General features: G+C 45.7%; 1 protein-coding gene across 1 annotated transcript in view; it reads left to right on the top strand.

Moving 5' to 3' along the window:
- The first annotated feature begins 7,164 nt into the window (after nt 1-7,164).
- PTTG1IP (PTTG1 interacting protein) overlaps nt 7,165-27,560 on the top strand; it is a 71,348-nt gene continuing 50,952 nt past the window's right edge. The window contains exons 1-2 of the mRNA XM_082262390.1: nt 7,165-7,267; nt 19,177-19,229. Coding sequence (XP_082118516.1) covers nt 7,201-7,267; nt 19,177-19,229 — 120 coding nt within the window. The 5' untranslated portion in view covers nt 7,165-7,200. The remainder of the gene's footprint in view (nt 7,268-19,176; nt 19,230-27,560) is intronic.

The raw sequence follows: 27,560 nt of genomic DNA, 5'->3' as shown, positions 1-27,560 counted from the left end.
CCTGTTATGTTGTGTTCATTTATGACATCCTTCTCACTGCCCACCAATGTTAGGATATGTCAGTGTTATGTGAAACTTGATCATTGTTCATCTCAAAGTGTTATATATATAGGTAATGGAAAGTGGACTAGAGCAACGAACAAGCAATACACTATAGATTACACTGATCTCCCTACACTGATTGCTACTGGCAATATCAATGCCATATTGAATCCTAGGACTGCTAGTACCTTGAGTGTTGAGTCACACTTATGCGATGCGGGAAGTCTGCGACTTTGCAGCCTTCCAGCATTGCATAAGGGTGACCCGCCACTTACTTTTTCCACAGGATTGTATTCCACAAGTGTTAAGCACTGTGCGATCCAATCCAGATACATCAGAAATAAAGGGTCATGTGCGACTTGTATGCGTGTTCAGTGCGAATGTAGCCATACAAAGTGTATGTCTCAATTCACACTGCACATCTGATGGCATGTAATATCGTAGCGCACTGCTCCTTTATTACATGCGATCAGATGTTCATGCGAAAATCAGCTATACAGTTTGTATGGCTCAATTCGCACTGCACTCGCACAAAAGTCGCACATGATGCATTTATTCAGCCGCATCAGGATAGGATCGCACAATCGTTCAAACTTGTGTGATCCGATCCTGTGTGAAATGTCAGATCGCACTGTGATATGCGTTAAAACTGGGGGTATCTTTAACATTTCATTGACACCTCCAGCAACTCGCATATGGCAGTGACCAAAATGCTTTCATTAACATGTAAATATGGGAATAGGACAGCCATCATACATTTAGTGCTTCTTTACACAGCTTTAGACCTCGACCCCCCAACTAAAGTCTAATAAAGAATTGAACACACATTGTTGAATGTAAAAACGTTTTAGTATCAAACATTCACAGGGTTAGGGTTAGGGTTAGGGTTAGGGTTAGGGTTAGGGTGTTGTAAAGTGCTTTTCCCAAACTTGGGTACACTCTTTAACATCTGAGTGTAATTAAAATGCCCTAAAACATTCTAAAAAAATTGTAACATCAGGAACATCCCAATACAAACATTAAAAACCTAGTAAAATTGTGGCTTAAAATTTGCCAATCATGTCCACAAAATTGCGCATTTTGATTTGTAATGCCGTTGCAGTCTCCTTTATTTGTTCCAGGTCTGCGGAGCATTGGAGAGCCTCACGGGTCAATTTGGCTAATGTGCAACTATGTAAAACATGGTCTGTAAAAATTAAAAAAAAATGAGTCAATGTGAATCACCTACATGAGGTCATAATAATAGAGAAACATTTGGTGTCCAGGTAATCTTAAATTCCTCTCGAGTTAATACCTACCCTGTTCTTATGCTCTTTTGCCCTAGGCTCTTCTTCTTCCTCCTGTCCTCCTCCGATGCTGTTGCTGATGATTCTGCCGGTCTCCTGAGCTTACTATATATTCATTAGGGGTGTGAACGCATGATGACGTCATTGTGAGGGCATGGTTGTAATGTATATATATTAAGATGCAGAGACCAGAGACGGGCAGAATGCACGGCAACAGCATTGGAGGAGGACAGGAGGAAGAAGAAGAGCCTAGGGCAAAAGAGCAGACAACATAAGAGCAGAAGATTGGACAGCAGAAGAGTGGAGAGGAGAAGATCCAAAGAGCAGAGTGGAGAAGACCGGATGAAGATATTTAAGAACATTTCATAAACGTCTCCTGTCGTTATTCACATACACTTCCATTTATGTGGTTAATGTGTAGGGGTACTATGTACCCCATACCCATTCACATAGTGATTGGGGTCTGGGATCTGGGGGCCACCCTTTGTTAAAGGTTGCTTCCAAAGTCCTAGGAACCCCCTGGCCGCATGACCCCCCAAAACCACCAGACAGGGTTGTGGGGATGAGGCTCTTGTCCTCCTCTACATGGGAGTAAGGTGCTTTTGGGTGTGCGGTGCAGAGGCCCCCTGGCCCAAAGCAACAAAACCCCCCCATGTTGAGGGCATGTGTCCTGCTGTGGTCCAGGGGGTGTTTGGTCCGCTTGCTCGTTCTCTTTCCTGGCCTGACAAGCTGCATGCTTGTATAAGGGTCTGGTAGGGGTTTTGGGGGTAACCCACGCTGTCTTTTTGTTGTGGGCATACCCTCAAACTCAATACCACACACAAAAGGCCTGGTTGTGAACTTGGGGGGACACCCACGGTGGGTTGTTCAATTTTTGGGTGTAGTTCCCCCTCAAAAATCTTCACAACGCAAGTGGCCCCGCAAGTCAGAGCATCCTGATCCGACTTACGGTGCGACTTCCATTCAAATAAAGAGGCTCCCATAGGGAACTAGTGTTGTAAATTGGAGGCTAAAAATAACACTGATAAAAATCATTCTGAAAAAACCTACGTGGGCACACAATTGGCTCTTGGACACTTGGTCCTGGTTCCTCCACAGTTTCGGAACTGGCTTCCATGCTGCTTGGCAAGTTGCCAGGAGATCGGGCTTCTGACCTGGCTGGGGATGCCACATCCTGGCATGATGCAACATCTGCAATGTAAATTTGTAAGGGAATACAAGAATATAAGGTTAAACAATCATTGCAAATACACATATTTCTATGATCCCACTACACAAAAATCTGTGCCTACCAACCTTCTTGTTGCTCTGGTGTCTCATCACTTGTTGGCTCCACCAGGATTATTTCCGGAATAATGTCTTCATCTACATAATACAAAACATTGGCCATATCATAAAAGTCACAAGAGGTACATTTGTTAGGACATGGTGCCCTGCTTGATAGCTCTTTTAGTAACAAATATGAAGACATGTACATGGTTATCTACGAAAAATATGGTACATTAATGTTTGACAGTGCATAGGAACCAATTACCTTTAGTGGAATCTGTGCCACCTTCTGTGCCCATGTCCTCATCTTGTTCGGCAACTGCCGATGGAGCTGCCAGACCTCTCCTCCTCCTTTCCCATAGTTTGGCACGGAGTTTACGTTTTTCTCCTATTTAAAGGTTTGAATAATAATCTGTGATTAATAGGAATGTTTGCTGAGAAGATTCGTGCAGGAAAGAACGTTCGTTGCAACACAATACATATATTTTTAACTATGGCTTCCTGACTTTTAATGTCATATACTAAAACATCAACAATAGATCGATCAAATCACGACATGACAACTAAAATGAGTAATCTAACTTTTTACATAGACATTATAATCTAGACATGTTAATACAACATACACAAAATTATAAAAAACATATTGCATGATTAAAAAAATAAAGAAAAAATAAAACTTACTTTTTTTCAAAATCCGATGGATTTGGGAAAGCTGATCCTGCTCACGGTGTTTGAGGTCAGACCACCGTTTCCGAATCTGATCTTTCGATCGCTCGACACCGAATTTTTTGACCAAACAGGCCACCACCTTGTCCATGATGCCATCTTTCCTGGCATTGGGCCGATCGTAATTTGCCAACTTTCCATCGTAATCCATTTTTTCTAAAATGGAGACCATCTCCACCATTTCTGGCTTTGACATGGGTGTAGCCCTTGATTTTCGGGTGGCCCAATCACTTCGGCCCCCACTAATTGAGCTCCCAGATTGTTGAGACATGGTTCCTAATTAAACAATGATTATTCCACTGCCTCAGGTGTGAGTGTCGCATGTAGGCCTGATCTTCGGCACGTACACACCCCTGCACAAGCCCGCCACTGGAGGAGGAGTTGACGCCTGCGCTGTATTTAAAGGACGCCAGATCGTTCGGCCGACGATTCGCTAGCGGACATATCGAGAGTTGGAGCACGATCGAGCGGCGAATCACGACTTTTCCCCACAAACAAAGGTACGACTCTTTTAATAGAAAGTGTGTGTTTTGGGCCCTATACAGCTTTTATTAGGAATATCTTTATTATGTGCCAAAATACATGCTATTTTAATATGTTTTGTGTTGTTTTGTGTCTTGCAGGCATATACTGTCCTGCAATATGGTGGACAATTTCACCACCCACAACTTTTTAATAAGTTTTATTGATGAGTTCAGGCAACTGCCCTGTTTGTGGCAAGTCAAGTCCGCAGATTATAAAAATCGAAAACTCAGAAAACAGGCCATGGAACATTTGGTGGCCTTCTACAAGCCCGTCTGTCCTGGGGCAAATTTTACTTATATCCGCAAAAAAATAAACAGTATTCGCACTGCCTACAGGCGGGAGTTAAAAAAAATAGAGGAGTCCACCCAGTCTGGAGCAGGGGCACGGAATGTATATGTACCACGGCTGTGGTACTTTGATAACATGCGGTTCCTGGCAGACACCATGGAATCCAGGCCGTCAATTTCAACACTGCCTTCTACTTCGGCAGAGGGCTCAGTGTCGGTAGATCCAAGCCAGGATGAGGATTTCCTGGAGGAGAGTTTTACTCAGGTATGGCATTTCACAATATATTGTCTGCTAAAATGTAATCATGTAACAAAATTATAAGCTAAACCATAATTGACCCTTTAGGTAAACGGGCATAGCAAGGGGTTGGCATGACAGGCAACCGCCAGGGGCGCAGGCCAAGGGGGGTGGGTCACAAAAACATTGGCATTGTTTTATTGTTTATTTTAACAATCCACTCAGCCTGCACACCCCAGAACCCCCAGTTTGCAGGCGGATTCATGCAGGTGTAAAACATTGAGAGCAGCTTCATGCAGGTGTAAAACATTGAGAGCTGCTTCATGCAGGTGTAAAACATTGAGAGCTGCTTCATGCAGGTGTAAAACATTGAGAGCAGCTTCATGCAGGTGTAAAACATTGAGAGCAGCTGAGCCAAAAGACCAGGAGACTGAGACTGCCTCTCACTGCATCCCCAGCACACCTCTGGTCTTACAAACACTGCTGCATCCCCAGCACACCTCTGGTCCTAACAAACACTGCTGTAGCCTCAGCATTCCTCTGGCTCAACCTTTTTTAATACAAAACTAACAGCTCCTGCAAATGATCCATCCATCCTTGCTTCCATGTCTCTGGTCTCTCACTCTGGGTCAGCAAGGCAGGTGGCTTCCTTATTCATGTTTCCCTGCACTGCTTCACCCTCAATGCCCTACATCAAGTCCTCTGCAAGTTCAGGCCCCTCTCTCTCTGCAACCCCCTCCTCTCTCTCTCACACCCCCTCTTTCTCTCCCTCTCTCTAGCTCTCAACCCTCTCTTTCTTTTTCACACCTGAGACAATGATTGCCCACTAGAGAGCTCTACACTGGGCAAACAAGGGGCAAATTAGAAACTTTTAATGCCCTTTAATTTTTTTTGGGGGGGGTGGGTTACAGTTTTACATTGATCTTGGGGGGGGGGGGGGGTTGTTGCCAAATACAGCTCCTCAACAAGGGCACTGGAGACCCTAGATATGCCACTGTATGTAAAGTCTGCTATTTGTTCACAATAATATAACAAACATGCATTTTTATATACACTATAACATTCTAATCAATTGTTCATTTCATCAACAGGGAAGTGTCACTGAGGAGGAGCCAGGTTGCAGCCAGGAGCCTGGGGAGCCTGTGGAGCCTGAGGAGCCTGCGGAACTCTTTCCACCACCACCTCCTCCTGCCAAACGGAGGCAAAAGAGGAAGCACGTGGATGACATCACCGACGAGTTTATCCAGGAGGCCACCATAGCCCTACGTCGGAAACCGGAGGCCAATGAGTCCTTCGGGAATATGACTGCCAAAATCCTGGATAAGGTGGACCTCAGGCAGTGTCAGTATGCCAGAAAAATTATTCTGGATGTGCTGCAAAACGCAGAAAACGGCATACTTACTGAGCACAGCCACGCATGCCAGGAGCACCCGTGCCCTCCACCTCCACCTCCACCTCCACAACACCCACCACCTCGCCAAATGCCACATGGCCAGTGGCAATATGGCCAGCAGGATCCAAACCTGCCCTCATGGCAACCTGATTTCAGTTACCAGCAACTTTAATTTTTGTAACCCCCTATTATTTATTTTACCCCTGTTTGCCAGTTTCTAGTTTAATTTTGTCCAAATGGACCTTTTTTATGTTTAGTTATACGGAAAGTATTGATGTTTGCTTTGTTTTTTTTTTGCTGAGATCCAAAAAATAAAGAAAATTTAAAATAAAAAATGGCCTATCTGAATTTGTTAACATGTTTAATATTGTGCATAACCTGAAAAATATGTTTTAGACATTAATTCATAAAAGAATAAAGGGTCATATCAATAGTTAGATCTTTGGTGTGAAAATACAAAAATAATGGTGAAGAGTTCAAATTATTTAATTCTAAAATTTGATAGAACAGATAGAATAGACAAACATTATCTTCATCATAACAGAACACATGCCTTTTTATTAGAAAAGTATGGCATTATGAGCAGCATCTTCCTTCTTCTCACATTTATCAAGATGAGCATGTGCTCCGCATTTCACCTATTTCTTGGACTTCCGCGAGCCGAAAGTTCTTTCTGAATAAAATGTTGAGTTTACTAGAGAAAATTCTTCCGGGAACTCATTTGGTTTGATCATGCGTGTTGGGATTTGTAGCTGTGTGTCGGCAGAATTGTGTACTGACAGGCGAACAATCGTCCGTTCTGGTGTCGGCATACAAATATTTTCATGTTTGCAAGAAAGACTTTTGTCCGCGGATTGTGCGCAGACATCTGTCGGAGGCACCATACTAACACGCGTACAATCGGCAGATCCTTCGTCCACCGACGTTTGTATGCCGACGATCGGTACGTGTGTACGGGCCTTGAGTGTTCCTTTAATATTTCTCAGAAGAAGTGAAGCTCTGTATACTGATTCCATTTCATTTAATTATCCTCTAGTTGTGGTAAATTGGTGGGGGGAGGGAGCGGAGTGCCACTTCCCTGAGATGAGCTTTTGCAGGTTGGGATGCCATGTCTGTTATATACAGTATATATATATATATAAATTTATTAAAGTAACAATAAATAACCAGTCAATGACTTAAGAAATACCCCATCCTACAGGACGAGAGACTCCTCTCCCCTTCCACCACCTCCAGTAAACATGTCTGTGGGAAGCAGCGCTCGCCTCACTCATCTCACTCAGCCACGCCCTACACCCAGTCCAGTCTATAGGGCCCTGATTTTGGGGGCGGTGATTAAAGTTACTATGGGTGGAGTAAATAGTTTCGTCACTAATAGGCGGGACTATCACGTGCTTTGCACTCTAGGTCAGGGTGAAGATCGCGGAGAAGATGGACGGAGTTCGCTGTGTTTGTGTCTTGCTGTGTCTGCTGGCTGCGGCCGCCGCGGATGATACCGGTGAGTGTGAAGGAGAATGAGGATCGCTGGGGGTGGGGGGAGAGGCTGTGACACTTTCCGTCCTAAAGGGGGACACAAAACAAGTTCTGAGACTCTTCTGTTTACTCTGTGTACTCCCCGCCCCAGTGCTACGGGCAATCCTACACTGTACACCGGACACTTCTATCACACCGCACCCCTCTGATTACACTATATGTTCCTGATCTGTAACCTCCCCCCCCCCCCCATGTTCCTGATCTGAAGAATACCCCCCCCCTCTCACTCCATGTTCCTGAGCTGCCCCCCCCCTCTCACTCCATGTTCCTGAGCTGCCCCCCCCCCCTCTCACTCCATGTTCCTGAGCTGCCCCCCCCCCTCTCACTCCATGTTCCTGAGCTGCCCCCCCCCCTCTCACTCCATGTTCCTGAGCTGCCCCCCCCCTCTCACTCCATGTTCCTGAGCTGCCCCCCCCCTCTCACTCCATGTTCCTGAGCTGCCCCCCCCCTCTCACTCCATGTTCCTGAGCTGCCCCCCCCCTCTCACTCCATGTTCCTGAGCTGTACCCCCCCTCTCACTCCATGTTCCTGAGCTGTACCCCCCCTCTCACTCCATGTTCCTGAGCTGTACCCCCCCTCTCACTCCATGTTCCTGAGCTGTACCCCCCCCCTCCATGTTCCTGATCTGAAGAATACCCCCCCTAACTCCATGTTCCTGAGCTGTACCCCCCTCCATGTTCCTGATCTGAAGAATACCCCCCCCTAACTCCATGTTCCTGAGCTGTACCCCCCCTCTCACTCCATGTTCCTGAGCTGTGTACCCCCCCCCCTCCTCACTCCATGTTCCTGAGCTGTGTACTCCTCACTCCATGTTCCTGAGCTGTGTACCCCCCCCCCCTCCTCACTCCATGTTCCTGAGCTGTGTACCCCCCCCCCCCTCCTCACTCCATGTTCCTGAGCTGTGTACCCCCCCCCCCCTCCTCACTCCATGTTCCTGAGCTGTGTACCCCCCCCCCCCTCCTCACTCCATGTTCCTGAGCTGTGTACCCCCCCCCCCTCCTCACTCCATGTTCCTGAGCTGTGTACCCCCCCCCCCCTCCTCACTCCATGTTCCTGAGCTGTGTACTCCTCACTCCATGTTCCTGAGCTGTGTACCCCCCCCCCCCTCCTCACTCCATGTTCCTGAGCTGTGTACCCCCCCTCCTCACTCCATGTTCCTGAGCTGTGTACCCCCCCCCCCTCCTCACTCCATGTTCCTGAGCTGTGTACCCCCCCCCTCCTCACTCCATGTTCCTGAGCTGTGTACCCCCCCCCCTCCTCACTCCATGTTCCTGAGCTGTGTACCCCCCCCCTCCTCACTCCATGTTCCTGAGCTGTGTACCCCCCCCCCTCCTCACTCCATGTTCCTGAGCTGTGTACCCCCCCCCTCCTCACTCCATGTTCCTGAGCTGTGTACCCCCCCCCCTTCCTCACTCCATGTTCCTGAGCTGTGTACCCCCCCCCCCTCCTCACTCCATGTTCCTGAGCTGTGTACCCCCCCCCCCCTCCTCACTCCATGTTCCTGAGCTGTGTACCCCCCCCCCCCCCTCCTCACTCCATGTTCCTGAGCTGTGTACCCCCCCCCCCCTCCTCACTCCATGTTCCTGAGCTGTGTACCCCCCCCCCCCTCCTCACTCCATGTTCCTGAGCTGTGTACCCCCCCCCCCCTCCTCACTCCATGTTCCTGAGCTGTGTACCCCCCCCCTCCTCACTCCATGTTCCTGAGCTGTGTACCCCCCCCCCCCTCCTCACTCCATGTTCCTGAGCTGTGTACCCCCCCCCCTCCTCACTCCATGTTCCTGAGCTGTGTACCCCCCCCCCCCCCTCCTCACTCCATGTTCCTGAGCTGTGTACCCCCCCCCCCCCTCCTCACTCCATGTTCCTGAGCTGTGTACCCCCCCCCCCCTCCTCACTCCATGTTCCTGAGCTGTGTACCCCCCCCCCTCCTCACTCCATGTTCCTGAGCTGTGTACCCCCCCCCTCCTCACTCCATGTTCCTGAGCTGTACCCCCCCCCCTCCTCACTCCATGTTCCTGATTTGTAGAATGCATGCAGAGATCTCAGGTTCTCCATTTATTTAACCCACTAAAAAAAAAAAAAAAAAAAAAAGGGGGGGGGGGGGACTGCTTTGCTCACCTCAATGTCCTAAATCCTTCTCATCGTACCTAGCTGTGTCTCCTGTGCTTCACTGTGGAGACTGGGGATGGACTATCGGTGGGAACCTGAGATCTCCGCATGTACAAGGGATGTGGATGCAGGGATCTCTCCTGCTGAGATATTGGATTCTGGACGGTGCGCTCTACCCCCAGCCAGAATACACTGATCACTTCCTGTAGATATTGGGTGCAAGTGTTGATTGATTGCTGGTTTTCCAGCATTGACTGTTTCCACAGAAGCCAGTCATTAGCCCAGCTTCCTGTCACACCACTGTACACATGGACCAAAACTTGTCCCTTTCCTGCCAGACCAGCTGATTTTTGTCCCAGGTTTACCTGGGATTGATGCAGATTTCTTGCTGAGCCTTGACTCGGGGATGTGGCCTTCCTTGTTTTCTTCTTTCTAGTAAATTAAGGAAGTAAAGAATCTGAAAAATAACTCTGTATAGGTTTGACTAGACTGCATTGTTGAAGTATTGGATGTTCACTTTACCTGCTAAGCTTAAAAAATAAAATATAAAAAAAAAGCAGACACCATAATTCAGCCCCCCCCCCCCCCCATGCTCCTTTCTATTTGCTGCTATCAACTTGGAAGCCCTACAGAATGAAGGGGAAGAAGAGCCTCCTGTGTGGGACTGCCAATCACCCACAGAGTGGGTACAGTGGAGATGAGAGGTGTGTAGGGTGGTACTTCAACTTCTTCCCTTTTTTTTTTTTTTTTTTAATGTTTTTTTTCTAAAAAAGGTGAACTCTCCCAGCTTTTCTCAACCAGGATACAGCCTGAGGTAGTCAAGGGTGGCGTGGCATCCTGGTAGAAAATGGTTGTCGGATAAGAGAGCACTCCCGTTCCCAAGCCAAACTCTACATTGGCCTACGGGAGCTCAGTAAGACATTGAATCCAAAGGCAGGGAAGGGGAGTTGTCTTCCTGAGTGTGTGCTGTGCTCTCTGCCTCCCCCTACAGTGCAGTACCTGGCTGTGTGAGTGAAGGTGCTGTACTATTATTATTATTTCAGGTACTTGTATAGCGCTGTCAATTTACGCAGCGCTTTACATATACATTACACATTCACATCAGTCCCTGCCCTCAAGGAGCTTACAATCTAAGGTCCCTAATGGGCCATACACACTATAAGATTTTCTGAAGACTTTTTCCTTTAGACTTACCAAAACCACATAATATGAGGTCAAACCTAAACAATTTCAATTTGTATGCAATCTGGCAGGCCCTTGCACTACATAGAAAAGGTAAATCTGAAGGAAATCTAACCACAAAAGTTGGATAGTGTGTATCCAGCTTAACTCTCATACATGCACAGTAGGGCCACTTTTTATACAGGATCCAATTAACCTACCAGCATGTCTTTGGAGTGTAGGAAGAAACCCACGCAGGCACAGGGAGAACATGCAAACTCCAGGCAGGTAGTGTCGTTGTTGGGATTCAAACCAGCGACCCTCTTGCTGCTAGATGAATGTACTGTAATTTTTTTTAAAAGGCTGTGTATATATACGTTAGTGTGTACGTTTAAATGTTATCTTTATTTCTGACCCCTCTCCCTGGATAGTCGGAGCTGCTTTTTTTTAGGGCTTGTTATAGCAATAAGGACTGTCGCTCCTCTGAAAAGTGATCCATGCTCAGATCACTTTTCAGATAGGTTTGACAGGTGGTGCAAAGGCAGTATGCCACTTCCTCACCGCATGTTTTGAACCCCCCTAAATGCAGCATCACCACACCAGTTTCGGAGCGGTTGCAGCACAACCCCATTTACCTGGGGGGTTTACTTCCAGACACGACCACAGCATATGTGTACATCCCAGTTGCTGCCTTTGCTAAAGGGGGTAACAGTTGGTGGTAGTAAAAATGGCTCAACAACGTGGTTTTACCCCCCTCTCAAGCTCACATGTGAACAAGCCCCTTGGTTCACATCTGTGCAGATGCCTGCTACATGAAGGGCAGCCCATTCATTTCTATGGGCTGCCCTGCCAGCAGAAACACAAGGAACAAAGTCAATTTTTGGGGTGTTAGTGGGCAGGTTTGTGCAAATGTTTACTGCCTTGCCTGCAGAGAAAACCTAAGGCCGCAGTTATGTTAGAGGGTATGTATGGACCAGGATGGGGGGGCAGCTCTGTGTATTGAGGGGCCCTAAGGGATTTTTCCAAGTAGACCTATTACTATAAATATCAACTTCCACTTTGGGAAGAATACCTGCTCCACCTCTGCCCCACACTATGCATGTGTTCCATGGCATCCTGCAGAGTACAGCCGCCCCATAGGGCCACGCTTAATGTGGCCTTCGCAATGTGAATGCATATGACGTATGATTCCAGACATCTGTAGTCAACTTCTACTACAGAATAGCATTTGTAGACTTAATTCCTTTGTGGACATGTGGTTACAGTGTGTCAATAGCCCCATTAGATCAATCAGGTGATGGTTGCCCACCTCGGGGAATAAAGATTACGGTAAATGTTGGCAGACTCCTGGAAGCGGACACGTCTGGAATGTGTAACATTCTGAATTGGGCAGGATGTGGCTTTTATACATATGTACGACGGCTCGTGCTAAATATGTTGGGCAGCTATGTGCAATGCATAGACCAGGCAAGAATCCATGTTCACACACTGCACCATAGGAAAATTCTGCATGCAGTACCTTTTTCAGTGCAGTGCAATCCATCACATCGCACTGCAGCCAAAGGAACCTTGTAATATATTCAGTAAAGTGCCCCAAAAAAATGTAATGCACATTGGCACCGCTGTGATCCAAAACATACTGGCAGCAGTGCACAATTGTGGTGTATGGGGCCCTTAAGTGTCTTAAGGGCACCGCTGTGCTTTGGTGGCATCAAAGCTTCTTCTAGGTGTTCATTACCTACCTGAGCTCTAGTAGAGGAATGCTTACCTGAAGTTGTTGATCTTGTGGTAACCTGTCTACAGGCTTTTTATTGGCATCTTTTGGTTGCCTGCACCCAACAAAACGGACTTGGAGGCTAGTTCTTCATTCTTATTAATGGGTTTATTAATTCCTACAGCCATAGTAGTTTGATAATTCATGTTATACTGGTGTGCAGCAGTTTTTAGGACCTCCTGGTTTGCCTGAATCCTGGTTGTTCTGACTAGGGATCAACCAATATTATTTTTTCAGGGCCAATACCGATTTTTCTGGCCACCCTTCAGGCCGATAGCTGATATTAGGTGCCGATTTTCTGCATATTTGAAAGTTTTTTTTTTTTATAATCACTTTTATTGCTGTCACAAGGAATATAAACATTCTTTGTGACAGGTACTTGTTATGGAGGGTTCTGGGGTCTGTAGGACCCCAAACCCCTCCCCTGCACTTAAAAGCATTCAAAACGCCAAGTTTGGCAGTTTTGAATACTGTCTTTTTTTTTTTTTTTTAAGGCTTAACTAACCGGAAGCGTTGTCATGACATCGCTTTTGGTTACGGCTTTGTTTGGGTCTTTGGCCAGCCAGTGTACATGCCAGCTGGTTGCTCGGGCCTCCCGGTGTTTGTAACAGCCAAGCGGCTGCTTAGCCGCATCAGTGGTTACAAAAAATGACCATTCGTTCTAAAAAAGACGTTACTTGGTTCATGGCTGTAGCTGCGGGCATCACTCCGGTACAACCACTTGAATCAATATTGGTCATTTCAGCAAGTTTTTGGCCGATACAGGTAAAAAAAAATGTGAATATTGGCCTCCAACAATTGGCCCCACCGATAATTGGTTGATTCCTGGTTGTTCTGGCACTCCCACTTCTCACATAGGTCTTTGTTAATAAAATGGTCTCTTACTGGCCAATAGGAATGTGCAGGAGGCAAGAGGATTTGGGCAAGCTTTATCACTGTCAGTATTGACGCCTTGCCTGTCAGAACAGTCCAACAATTGGGCAGAGTAGATGATACTGAAAGTTGTTGTAGGTATTTGGGTCGTCGCACATCTGTCAGTCGTTTTCCTAAAAGAACAGTAGCTTCAATCTTCCTAAACCTGACATTCACACGGAAAATGAACTTTTCCTACATGCATTCTTCCTAGGTGACAATGAAGTGTTCCTGCTCTGGGATATCTCCATCACACATCTCACAACGGGAGCAGGCACACAGTGGCCGGAGGGTGAACGTGGTGGTTCCAAATCCCCTGCTTTGTGTGCAGTACTGCATGTTTGCAGTGGGTTTTGTGGTAATTTTTTGAGTTGCATTTACTTACGTTTGTTGCATTCACACCAATGCGACTTGTCATTTGCTTTTACAGTACCAAATTGCATGACAAGTCGCACCCCATTGCCGGCAAAGGAAAAGTTCATGTTGCATCGATTATGAAAGGTTCCTGTGGTAAGGTGCAGACCTAGTTGAGATTAAATCCTATAACTGGCCATACATGGACCGAAATGTGTCCGGTTCAGCAGGGACCGGCCAAATTATGATCTGAGTTTAGGAAAAACCTGACCATTCCCATACAATCGGTGCAGCTGGCAAAAAACACTTTTGTTCTGATGGGGAAGGCTCCCTTCCTTCAGAGCACAATAGCCCAGTGCCAGTGATTTGACCCCCCCCCCCCGTGCACATTGAATGGGTGGATGGGGCAGTTTTTTTTTTTTTTTTTTTTTAAATGTATGGCCCACGTGACAGCTTCCATGGTTCTTTTAACCCCTGCATCTGGAGATTGGTATGGATGGCGGAAGATTTCACTCAACATGGAGTCCTCTGCACAAGGCACGCATCTTAAGAGACGTATGTTTTTTTTTTAAGTTAATAGTCATACTTACCTAGGTGGATGCAGCATCAGTCCGATGCTGCGTCTGTCACCCGGTGCATCCAAGACTGAGAACCTGAGCGATCTAACACTGCAGATCGATAGGTTCTCTAGGCTTCATGAGCAGAGAGCAGGTGACTGTCAGTAATCGGCTCTCTATTCTGCCCCCCTCGTTCACTGGAGCGGTGGGCTGTGGAGGGAATGGGAGTGTCTGGTCTGGCTCTCAGCGGCTTGCTTGGAGGCTGTGCTGGTCCAGGCATGTGGGTGGATTCTGGCTCCATTGTTGCTATCTTGCCTGAGCGTGGACTGGGCCCATGACCTCAACAGACAGCGGGCTTCAGCTGAAAACTGGTCACAGGAGTACAGAACAAATTGCTCTCCTGTGACTCACAGGAGTACAGACAAACATTAGCTGTACTTCTCCTTTGTGCTTTTTTTTTTTTTTTTTTTTCTTGATTGCAAAATATGGGCGAGTATTAGGCCTCATGCACACTGCATGTTTTACAGCTGCGTCAGACGTTTTTTTTTGCAGCCAGTAAACTCCCCAGCATGTTATCCTATGTGTCCATGCACACTTAAGCCTCGTACACACGCACCGATTGTTGGCCGTAAATTTTCGGCCTACGTCCGATCGGCCGATTGTCGGCTTGTTAGTATGATGCTTCCGACAACCGACTGCGACTTTTCGGGCGAACAAAATCTGGTGTGCAGGCTATAAAATTTTTGTTGGCCGTCACCAGAACGGCCGATTGTTCGTCAGTCAGTACAGATTTCGGCGGACAAAAGTCAGATGAGCAAGACTGGGAATGCTCAGAGAAGAAAAAACACACGGAAAGTAAACCAGCACATGACATCACTTCTGAAGTTGGTTGTTGTTGGCCGACAAAATTCGTGTGCAGTCTAGAGCACATTTCAACCAACACAACAACACTGGACAAAAGTCGGCCGATCGGTCGGCCAACAATCGGTGCGTGTGTAGGAGGCTTTAGGCCCCTTTCACACAGGCGGACTGTTAGATCGGCCTGTCAGTTTTTTTTGGCGGATCTGACCGGTCACCCCATGCATCTCTATGGGGCATCGGATGTCAGCGGAGACATGTCTGCTGACATCAGAGCCGTCAAATCTGGACGGATGGAAACCCTATTTTCCATCCGTCCAGTGGATCGGATGAGAATGAACAGACGGTCCGTTCCCATCTGATTCCCCCATAGAGAAGAATGGGGACCTGACAGCTGTGTCTCCGCACACAGCACGGAGAACAGCTGTCATCCTCCTGCTCAGCCGGGGATCGGCGGATCGATCCCTCGCTGAGAAAAACGGAGTCCGTCCGGACTCCATGTGTGAAAGAGCCCGTAGGCTGTTATCAGCAGTTTTTGGCAGGGGTGTTTTCTGGCTAGAAAAAACCCCAGAACTAGTGGGTTTTAAGAGTTGTTTTTCAGCTGTAAAAAACGCTTGAACGCTGATAAAAGCTTAAACGATGAAAAACAGCCAAAAATGCAGCTACAGTATTCGGCATATCAACGTTTTTTAACCATAACCTTTTTGCTACAAAAAGCTGAAAAACGCTGCTGCGCTGAAGCTACAGCTTTCTTCTGCCATTTTAATAACCTCCAGTGTGCATAAGGCCAAAGAAATATCTACAAAATCTTTTAATGTGGCCCTGATTATAAATGTATGTGCCCTAAGGTTTGTGTGCTGCATACGAAGTTGGATTGCTGGCCTGTAAAAGCGACCTACAAGGAAGAAGTGTGAATTACTAAGCGGTTTATCTCGCTGGGAAGTTGGTATAACGCGTTCCGCGTGATTCTGAATCGCTCGCTTGCTGCTGTTTCTCTGGGGTCATTTATTGTTCCCAGTGGCAGAGTCGTTATTTTGGAAACGGCGTGGTGCGTGAGCAAAACAAAACACGGAAAGGATTGTTTGCGCTCTGATTTACAAGCTGCTCGAATAGCTAACCTCATTAACCTGTTTGTTTGTGATAACCGCTCAGGAGCAAAGCGTGCCACTTGTCACCCTCCCATACAAATGCTTCAATCTGATGTCATTCTCTGACATGCTGCATAAATCCTCACCCTGAGCGTGTCATCCGTCCGATGTGACAACTTGGTGTTGTCAGAAGTATGTTTATTACTGCTTACATGGGACTCCTACATGCTATGCTGCAATAATTATATGTGTATAGTCTGTAATAAAAGGCACCTGGAGAACTTGTCAGCCCACAAAACAGTGACACAATAGTTATCGAATATCAAAGGTTCAGCCTTTTAGTTAAATGAGCTTTGTTTTATGTAAAAGCTTCTGCTTCATACATATTAATAGGATTACAGAACCCTCTGGCAGCACGGTAATCCCAGAACCTGTCAAGCTACAAATATGCAGATCACATTAGATAAACTTGTTTTAGCCCCAGAAGGTTTACACCCCCCCCCCCCCCCCAGGCTTTTTTTTCAATATAGCACTGCGTTGCTTTAAAGCGGCGTTCCACTCAAAATTTAAACTAACTTCTGCTTATCTGTCCCCCCCCCCCCCCCCACCTTCCTCCTCCGGGGGGGGAGCGGGTACCTGTTACGCCAGAAGTTCGGCCCCCTCCTCCTTCTCTGCTTCTAGGCCAGTAAGAGCGCAGCGCACTTCACGCATGCACAGTAGGGCCCAGGCTGAGTGAAGCCGCAGGGCTTCATGGGCAGGTTCCCTTACCGGCAGTGGTGGCAGCAGCATCCGACGGAAACCTCGGCTGTGGTGCCGACATCGCTGGACTCCAGGGCAGGTAAGTGTCCTAATATTTAGTCCACAGCTACAGTATGTGTAGCAGCTGACCTTTCATTTTTTGGGGGGGGGGAACACTGCTTTAACTGACAACTGTGCAGTCGTGCGACACTGTACCCAAATAACATGTAGGTCCTTCTCCCACAAATGGCACTTTCTTTTGGTGCCATTTGATCACCTCTGTGTTTTTTTTATTTTTTTCGCAATAAACAAAAAACAACCGACAATTTTGAATGAATACAATTTTTTTTTTTTTCTGCTTTAAAACCTATTCCAAAAAAAAAGAGATGGAAAAATTGATCTAATTTATCAATTTAGGCCAATATGTATGCTGCTACGTATTTTTGGTTAAAAAAAAAACAATCCTAATAAGTGTATATTGATTGGTTTGCGCAAAAAATACAGCGTCTTCAAACTGTGGGATATTTTTTTACTGAAATGTAGAGATCAGCAAATTGTAGTGGGACTTTGATATTGTGGTGGACAAATCGGACACCTAATTGACAATTTTTTTGGGGACCAGTGTGACATTACTACATTTTTTTTACTGCAAAAATATGCATGGTCACTGTACTAATGACACTGGTAGGGAAGGGGTTAACATCCATGGGCGATCACAGGGTTAAACGTTTCCCCTAGGGAGTGCTTACTAACTGGGAGGGGGGAGGGAAGGTGCTTTCACTACTTGAAGGCATGGATCTGTCTTTCTGCTTCACAGAAACCCAGGATCCATGTCTTCTGTAGTCACAGAATGACAGTCTGCCCTGTTTACATAGACACTGTCATTCTGTCAGAGTACTGAACGATTGGATAAAAATAGGGGGAGTGAGTCAGGGGTGTGTGTGTGTGTGTGCCCAAAACCACCCACCAGTGCCCAATATTGCCCATCAGTGCCGCCTGCCAATGCTGCATATCAGTGCTACCTATCAGTGCCGCCCCATCAATGCTCATCAGTGCAGGAAAAAAGGTATCGATTTCTAAAATGTTATAACCTAAACAAAAAAAAACTTTTTTTTTTTTTTTTTTTATTTAGCAAAAAAGAAAAAACCTTGCGGTGATCAAATACCACCAAAAAGCTTGATTTTGTGGGAAAAAATTACATAAATTTGGTTTAGGTACAGTGTTGCATGACCGCACAATTGTCATTCAAAATGCAACAGCGCTAAAAGCTATAAATTGGCCTGGGCGGGAAGGGGGAAAAGTGCCTGGTATTGAAGTGGTTAAATACTATGGTAATACTAAAAAGTAAAACCACCTTAGCGCCAAGGAAAAAATAAATGTAAATTAATAATATAAATTTAAAAAAAAAAAAGCTTCTACTTTGAAATGACAATAAATAAAATAAAAATGCTAAATAAATGCAAAAAGCAAATATAGTACAAGCAGCACTATAAATATAAATTGAAAAGAGAGTCCTGAATTGTGTGTATGTATATTACATACACTCCTTAAAGGAATGTTCACAGTGATTCCCAATGTGTCAGGTGATGAGGAGGTGGAAATCAAGAGATTGCTGAACAAAGTCCGTCTGTGCCTTCACCACGCCAATGCGCTCATCGCCCCTTGTAATAAAACTCACCAGATCATGGACATATAAAAGCCTTAATAGACATCCAGCACCCCAGATCATAGATCCATAGATAGATATACGATCGTCCAGCTCCACTTTATATCTCCATAGGCAGATTATCCATCAGTCAATCCATCAAGTGCATTTAGTAAAAGGGAAGATGCAACACATAGCGTAAAACCATTCAAGCTTTTTTGCCCCACTCCCCTCCTAAATATTGCACTTAAAGAATTTAAAATATAACACCGCTTTCAATAATACATTGTGACAGGTGTCTCGGAGTATCTCGCCGTTACTTGCTGACGTCCCGCAAGTCCGGTGTTTGCTGACGGACCTCAGAACCGAAGTCGGTGTACAACGTCGCTCATTATCGGATGCCACGTGATCATGCCACGGATGCGTTTCGTCATTCCGTCCTTATCTGGCGCCCGCAGATGAAGACGGAATGACGTAATGTGTCCACGTTTTATGAGGTGCTATTTTCTGAGGTGCCCTTTTCTTTTACAGTTTTGCCTTTAGGATGTATTTTCCTTTTTGTAAACTTTTTATGTGAGCATTTCTTGGGATAAACCATTTTGATTGTTTAGATGCATATTGTAGCTCTTCTATAAAAAGCTTTTCCTGTTGTCCTAACTTGGTTATGAAAATGTTTTTCAGTGTGCTCCCTGATGTCCAACACGTCTTGTGAAACCTGTCTGAAGAATGTCAAGGTAAGGGCAATGCAGTCCCATCTGGCTGGCACAGCATATGGTGTGTGTTTTTTTTTTTTTTTTTTTTTGCTTAGTGTTACGAATTCCACAACAGTAAAATCTGTCTGTATATGCAGTAAATCATGCTTGTTATACTCTCTGATCCTCACCTTCGTCCATGTCCCCTTATTTCCTGATAAGAGCTCCGGGACAAGCTGCACAATGCTAAGTTTGTGTATTGCTAGAGTGTTTTTAGGGCCAGTTGGCCCTGTCCAGACAGTGGCAGTGGTTCTGCATCCTTATCCTCATGGGAGAATGAAAAGGCTTAAAGGCTTCAACCAGACACTGAAAGGTCTCAAGATTTCTCTAAGGAAAAGGTATTTAGCAGTTTATATGTACTAAAATATCGCTGTACTGTGGGGGACCAGATATAGTGAATGCAGGGTCCTTGGGTTTAGTAACACTTTACGAAGTACAGCAAAAGATTGTTTGTCTGTACTTCTCCTATGGATCATAGGAGTGCAATTCACACACCACTCCTGTGATCCGTTTTCAGCAGAGAGCAGGCTGACGTCAGAGGTCAATCCAGGTTGTCACGACAATGGAAGTTGGGATCCACCCGGTGCCTGGACCTGACACTTGGCTCAGCGAGCTGCTAAGATCCTGAGCCAGCAGCTCCCCGCCCCTCCACAGCCCAGCACTCCAGTGAGTAAGGAGGGGGCAGAGAGCTGCTGACTGACAGAACCGAGCAATTGGTGGTGGCCAATCACTCAGCTCTCTGTAGAGGCATGGGCGACAGATGGCGCATCGGACCAATGTTGCATTCACCTAGGTAAGTATAATTCTGGGAAAGGAAAACAAAACCATACATCTTTTAAATAATAAATTGGCAGCTCTTTATTCTAGCATTATAAAATCTGCACTTCTCTAATGCAGTCAGTAGCATTGATTCTACAGGTGTTTTTTTTTTTTTCTTGTTACCCCCTGTGGGTTTATCTCCTTTTCCTGGCAGTAGGTCTGTTATACCACTTTTGTGACAGACCACACTGTCCAGCAAAAGTAGCAGTTGGGCGAAACCATATTACACTGGTGGGTTGCTTTATAATAGTGAACTTTATTTTATTTTTTTTAATATGGTTTAAAGTCGACCCAAAGTTTGCAGAACACGCTCCTCCATTCCAGCAATGTGACTGTTGTATCCCTTGGTCACTTGGCATCTTCTCCAGTCTTTTTCTAGGTGCTGGGTCTCAGGCCTCTTGTTTGGCAAGCAGAGATGACTGACTTTGGCATGTATGCAAGGCAGTCATTCATCCCGGCACAATGATACCGTGCTGAAAATCTATGCTGAGCTATAGATCTAAAAAGCTCAAGACTGCAACTATATTGTGTGTATTTTGCAATAAATCGTACATGCTGGTCTTTTCTGCAGTGAATGACTGCTTGCGCCTGCGGTGTTTAACTTTAGTTGGGCATTCATTTTTTCTATTTATTTAAAGCGGACCTAAACTTATTGATTTTGGTTTCCCAAAATAGTTAATCAAGGTATGCCTCTGGTGATAATGGTCACCATTGCCAGGGTGTTTGTCAGCTCTTAACCAAACGTTTAAGCCCTAAAATGGCTAATGGTGTAGCTGATCACATGCAGCCCCATGGCAAATGCAGATCTAAATAGAGAGAAGCTTTTGACTTCACAATCTTTGGCTCAGCCAATCAGAGGAAGCTTTGTATTCTGAGAATACAAAGCTGCCTATGAATGGCTGAGCACTGCCTGGCCCCTGTGTTTTGTTTGGGTGTGGAACGGGATGTTTGCACCCCACAGCTAGAACCAGCACTATTGTACGTAGCTTAGGCTACATACAGTTTATACGGCTCTACCAGCAGGCTCACCTGTTAGTGTAGAAAGTAGTTTGAGGGATGTGTAATGGGATGGTCATGTCCCACAGTTGGAACACAGCACTTTATACTGTATGTAGCAGATTATACAGTGCAGCCAGCAGGTTTGCCTGTTAGTTTAGGTAATGGCTCATTTGGGCCAACTTGGCCTAAAGGATCTAGTTAGTGAAGATGGAACAGCTTTAAAGAAGTAAACCCTCCTCTGCAACTTTTACCTATAGGTAAGCCTATGATAAGGCTTACCTATAGGTACTGTAAATATCTCCTAAACCTGTACTGTTTATGAGATATTTAACTTAAATGCAGCCAGTGACATCACTAGCGCATGCGCTCTAAAGGAACAGCCGCTGGTGCCATTCCTTCAGAGCCCCGTGCAGTGACCGTCGGCTCTCGTGCGCATGCGCGGGAGTGGCGTAATCGCGGGTCCGGCCAATCATATGGCCGGATGCCGAGATCCCGGAAGACGGGCGACTGAATATGTCGCCCGTCATACAGGTAAGCTGGCGGCATGGCGGGGGCTCGCTCTAAGGTAAGTATTTCATAATGAGCTAGTATGCGATGCATACTGGCTCATTATGTGTTTCTCTTTCAGGTTGGGGAAAAAAATGTTTTAATGAGTTTACAACCTCTTTAATGTCTGTTTAAAACTACACACTCATCAATTGCCTTATCCACCCATTTAAACAACTAGGCTGTGCTAATTCACATCAGAATGAACAGTGTTGTCACCCTATTAAGAGGTGGAATAATGTGTTTTCATTACCTGTTGATCCTGCCAATAAAACAAAGTCTCTGGGGACGATTCAGTAAAGCATTTGCAACACATTTCTTTCAAATTCAGGAAAACTTGCAAACCTTTTATCATTGGAACTAACATATGATAGATTCAAGTAATTCTTATTTGTGGTACTTTTTCTGTCTTTTTACTATTGTGACCTTCATAAAGAAATACTGTTCTTAGTGGTGATGAAGAAAGTGGAGGTAAGAGTGCTGGACTATATTTTGTTTGATATGTAGTATTGCATCAGACAAAATTTCTGGCTTAGACAAGTTATTTAAACATTCTTAAACAAAATCATGTGCATCTTACTAACACGCACATGCATGTATCACAAGTTGCACCACAGCAATACTGATTTCTGATAGTATCTGTGATACATTGTAAGAGCAGCCTAGTGAGGCTAGAGAGCCATGACTTCTATAGATACAGTGGAGTGAGCATAGCCACCGTAGGATAGGAAGTGTTACAGAATTGTCAAGTAGAGAACCTGGAAAAGGGAACTAGCTGCAATATATTTTAAGGTTTAGCTCTGCTTTCACAGAAGTGCCACTGTAAACTTAATTATCCAGAACTTGTGGATGTATTTGATGTCTTTCTGCTGTGCCATCTGTTCCCCCAATCTTTGCTGCTATCGACCATCCCTTCCGAGCGATTGGCCAGATTGGAAGACCTCCAAAGGGGTTTTGACTTGCTATCCAAACTAAACTTAAAATCTACCCCTATCCCATTCTAAGCCTATTCTATCTACTATAAAAGGAAAGATGGCTGGCAATACTTGCCTATTGTCTTTCCATTCCAGCTTCAGTGTAGATTGGAGATGATGGATGATGGATGCAGAGCATGTTGCGATGACCTCACCCATAGACTTGCTGTATGAGCATCCATTGTCTGCTGTCCCTCCTACACTAAAGACAGCCATGGCACCTGATCATGTGACCAGCCTGACTTCAGAATAGGCAAGTTTAGGCATCCTTTCTTTTACAGAATTGTTTACATAAACTTACAATGGAGGTGGAGTAGATTTAAGTTTAGTTAGGTTTTGTCTTTCCTTCCACTTAAAGACCCCGTTCAGACAGTGGCGACGCAACTTGCTGGGGCGGCCTGTGAAGTCGCGGTGCACCGCGACATGCACGAACTTCATATCATTGAAGTCAATGCAAGTCGCCTCCAGGTCGCCCCAAAGTAGTACAGGACCCTTTTTCTAAGTCGGAGCGACTTGTGTCGCTCCTATTAGAACTGATAGTGATTTGTCTACTGAAACTACAGCTGTTATTGCACTTGTTCCACCTCTTACCTTAGAGATATGGATCTGTAACCTTGTAACAATACTAGTTTGTTGGCATTGTGAGTAATTCTGTAACTGGAAAATCCAGTAAGCGTTATGTGCCCGTGAACTGAATCAAATGGCTTTGCAAGTGTGAAGGTGGTTCCTAAAAGGACCTGTAATAAACCAAAAATGTAATGTATTGCAGCTTGCCAATCTTCCGATGTGCTGGCCATATCTCTTGTAGGCTTCATTGACCCCCCCCCCCCCCCCCACCCTCACCTGGTGATCTGGCCAGTAACACTCCCTGCCTTAAGATTGCCTACACTCTGGATGCAGGAGTACAAATGGCTCTGGAGGTGGGGAGTTTTAAACACTAACAAAATTAAAGTCGAACTCCAGCTAACTCTTTTTTAAGCAGGTTTTTCTTCTGGGGTTAAAGGTTTGATCTAAAAGCTGGTCAGTGTTAAAGAGGAAGTAAACCCGCTGAAAAAAAATGTGAACAAAACCTGTAAAGACAAAGGCATAATGAGCTAGTATGCATCGCATATTCGCTCATGAAGTACTTACCTTAAAACGAAGCCCCGCAGTGCTGACATGTTCGGCCGTCTTGCTTCCTGGATCGTGTCCTCCAGCCATCTGATTTTTCCGGAGGCGCGATTACATCACTACCGCACATGCGCGCGGGACCCGCCGTTCACGGCACTGGGCTCTGAAGAAACGGCACATGTGGCCTTTCCTTCAGAGGGCATGCGCCGATGACGTCATCGGCTGCATGCACTGTAAATGTCTCCTAAACGGTGCATGTTTAGGAGATATTTATAGCACCTATAGGTAAGCCATAAAGTGTGTTTAAAACCTTTTTTAAATGATTTCTCTAAATGCTGCATCTGTAGGACAGCTGGTTCTTTTGAAAAACAGACTTGCTGGTAGAATCACCCACTGAAAATAAAGCAAAGCTTGGAAAAAAAAAAAAATGCGGTCGCCACAGCTAAGAATTGGTAGACTGCAACATAATGTAAGGGTTTGAAGGCTGATTCACACCGCAATGCATGCATTAGGTTTTTAACAGCCCAATAATTTCAGTGAGCTGCCAAATGCATGGTAACTCACAAACAGTAGGGCAGGTGCAACTTCATGGCATACAAAACTGTGTGGTACTGCGCTATCATGCGGTTTGGAGGGCAGACACGACTTACTTTCTAGATGTTTTGGGTGCCATTAATAATGGCACCCACACATCTAGCAAGGACAGTGCATTCCCGTGTGGGAATGTGCCTTTCTTGCACCGCATGCTGGTGTAAACAGGCCCCAATATCCCTTTAGTGCCGGGTCACACTTGTGCAATGCGGGAAGGCTGCAAATTTGCAGCCTGTTTCCGCATCGCAAACGCACATCTGGCAGTTCACACTGCCATATGCGATATGCTGGGAATGTCAATGAAATGTTAATGACACCTCCAGTTTGATCGCATATCGCAGTGCGATCTGACAGTTCGCACAGGATCGGATCGCACAAGTGTGAACCACTGTGCGATCCGATCCTGATGCGGCTGAAAAAATGCCTCCTGTGACTTTAGTGCGGGTGCAGTGCCAATTTAGCCTTACAAAGTGTATGGCTGAATTCGCACTGCACAGCCGATCGCATGTAATGAAGGAGCAGTGCGCTCCAATATTACATGCGATCGCCGCACACGCGGAAGTGTGAACCGGCACTGAAATACGGCATTATTCAAAAATGGTAGTAGCATTTCAGACAAAGTTTAAAAATGTAACTGGTTGTAAAGTCTCCACAATAAACTCCCATGATATGTTCGCTTTTGGGGTAATCGTAGTGTGTTTTTTTTTTTTTTTTTTTTTTTTTTTTTTTTTTTCTCTCCAGCAATAGTCTCCAAACTTTTCCCAGCAGTGCTTCTGTAGAGTCACGTGGTTTTCTCAGGTCTTTCCTCAAAGTGGAGGGGCTCACATTTTCTCTGCTGTTAGTTTTGGTAGAGGAGGGGCTTCACACAGACCATGGAAATTACAAAGGGAGAGGGAGAAAGGAGGATTCAGATGCTGCAGAGAGCAGGATGACGGAAAGTCAGTTTACTGGCGGGTTCACAGGAACAGGCAGGGTCATCCAGGTATTATAATATATGGAAAAGGATAAATTACATTGCAAACAAATACGGCAAAAAAATAATGAAGGATCAAAGAAAAGGGAGCAAGGGTGGAAGGGGCAAGTGCTGGGTAGTCAGTCGATCAACTTCAGAAAGGGTCAGGGGGTGGAGAAAAGAATCACCCCCCCCTTTTTTTTTTTTTTTTAAATCCCATTTTGTTGCTTTGCAGCCTGAAATGAAGAGACCATTTCTGTTTTTTATCCAGCTGTATTTACTAGTGCAACTTAAAACCTTCAAGTGCAAGTTATTACGCCAACTAAAAAAAATTCAAAAACCGCATCAATGAGTTGGAAAAAGGATTACCCCCCTTATGTCAGTATTTTGTTGACCCACTTTTCTCTATCATTCATTGACAGACGCAGCTCCTTATCTTCATGATTCATAGGGTTATGCTCCTCCTTCCAGGAATAGGCACTAGGCAGGATAAAACGTAACCACGCCTGTGGGTGCTGTCCCTGCAGGCATAACCCCTCACACTCTATCATCAAACAGTTTGTTCTGGAATAGCACCTTGCTCCCTGCTGGGACTTCAGTGCTAGCTGTAACAGGGAAAGTTTTTTTTTTTTTTTTTTTTTTTTTTTTTTTTATAGTTCCTGAGGACCAAGATCCAGAGGAACTACAAGCAACAGCCGGCTGTGGTTTCACACTGGATGATCTAGGTCCTTAAGGTCTCCCAGCCTGGCCAGGATGGTGGACGAGCCTGTTAGTGGACAGTCTCGCTGGGACGTAGCGACCTGGAAGTCGCAACTTCCCCATGGCTGACAGCACCCCCATCCCGGGTGGGAGGTGATCTGTTTCGGAGTGGTACCCACCTGGTACTGTGTTATGGTGTGTAAAAATTGCCAAAAACACCCCCCCCCCCCCATTGAGAATGTAAAGTCCATGGGATCGACATGCATGTGGCATGGCTCGTAATGAGAAGCAGTTTCTTCCTCTTCTGTGCTGACAATGTTAGTTTCGTTTTTACACTGATCGGGTTGGATGCTTCTTTGTGGTCTGGTAATGTTCCTGGGTTTCTCTGTGGGTTCTTCCTCTTCTGCTCTTATTGCATAATAATTGGATTGTGAATCCGCAGTAATAGCGATTTTGCGGTCTTAAAGGGACATTACACAATTTTTTTTTTTTTTTTTTTTTGAGCAAAGGATAAAAATTCACCTGTAGACCCCCCTGGAAGCGACTGCGGCACCCTTCGGTTCAGTCGCAGCCAGAAATTTGAGGTTTTTTTTTGCAAAGCCTGATGTCTGGATTTTATTATTTCTGGTGCTGCCAGACATAAACTCCCTCTACCCTCACCTCCATTGGCAGGGTCTTTGCATTCTGAGATGGATATGGTCGCTGCGGACGCAGACCACCTTGAGGTGTCGATAGCTTCACATTCTCACTGTGAAGAGGACCTGTCATCGGCCGCTGCGCGGGAATGTGCATTGGTGGAAGCTCTGATATTTTGTGTGGGGAAACCCTAAAATTGGCTGAACCTACAGCGTCTGATATGCAGGTGTCTTTTGGCTCCCGCAATTCCCGTAAATCGGGCAAGGTATTCCCTTGTCCAGAATGGTTTCATACTATTGTGGATGAACAATGGCGACGCATTAAGCACATGTTGGTGGTGCCTAAGCATTTTGCACGCCATTATCCTTTTGTGGAAACTGTGTCCAGTAGGTGGACTTTACCACTGACAGTGGATTCTCTGGTGGCCAGGTTGAATAAAGAGACTCTGGTACTGGTGAAAGTCTCCAACCTTTCCGGATCCTGTGGATAGACGGGTGGAATCCTTGTCCCGCCATTTACATGTGGTAGCAGGTCACATGGTAAACGTTAACTTTTTGTGAATGTTTTAGTAGCACAGACTGCTACTGAATGGGGAGAGTTACAGAAAAGTAACTTGGAATTGGCTTGGCTTCCCCCTGCCGTACTGGAACTAATAGTCCAGTTGACCAAAGCCCTGGTGTTCATGTGTGATAGGTCCCTGGACTCAGCTTTGTTAGTGGCCAGGTTGTCGGAAGTGGGTATTGCTATTAGGCGCATGGTATGGCTAAAATGCTGGTTAGCTTACCAGGCTTCTAAGAAGGCTGTGACTGATCTTCCTTTTACAGAGGAGAGGCTGTTTGGATCCTCCCTGGACGAGTTGATCAAAGGTATCGGGGGGGGGGGGGGGCTAAGGGCACTAATCTGCCCCAATCCTCTAAGGGCAAGGCATACTAGGCGGGGACCTTCCTTTACTGCTCCCAAACATCTTTTTTTTGTGCCTCTGGGTCC

Source organism: Pelophylax lessonae (genome assembly GCF_965119305.1).
Source record: "Pelophylax lessonae genome assembly, chromosome: 6".
NCBI classification, from domain to species: Eukaryota; Metazoa; Chordata; class Amphibia; order Anura; family Ranidae; genus Pelophylax; species Pelophylax lessonae.
The sequence above is the reverse complement of the archived record's forward strand: the minus strand, read 5'-3'. Positions and strand labels throughout refer to the sequence as shown.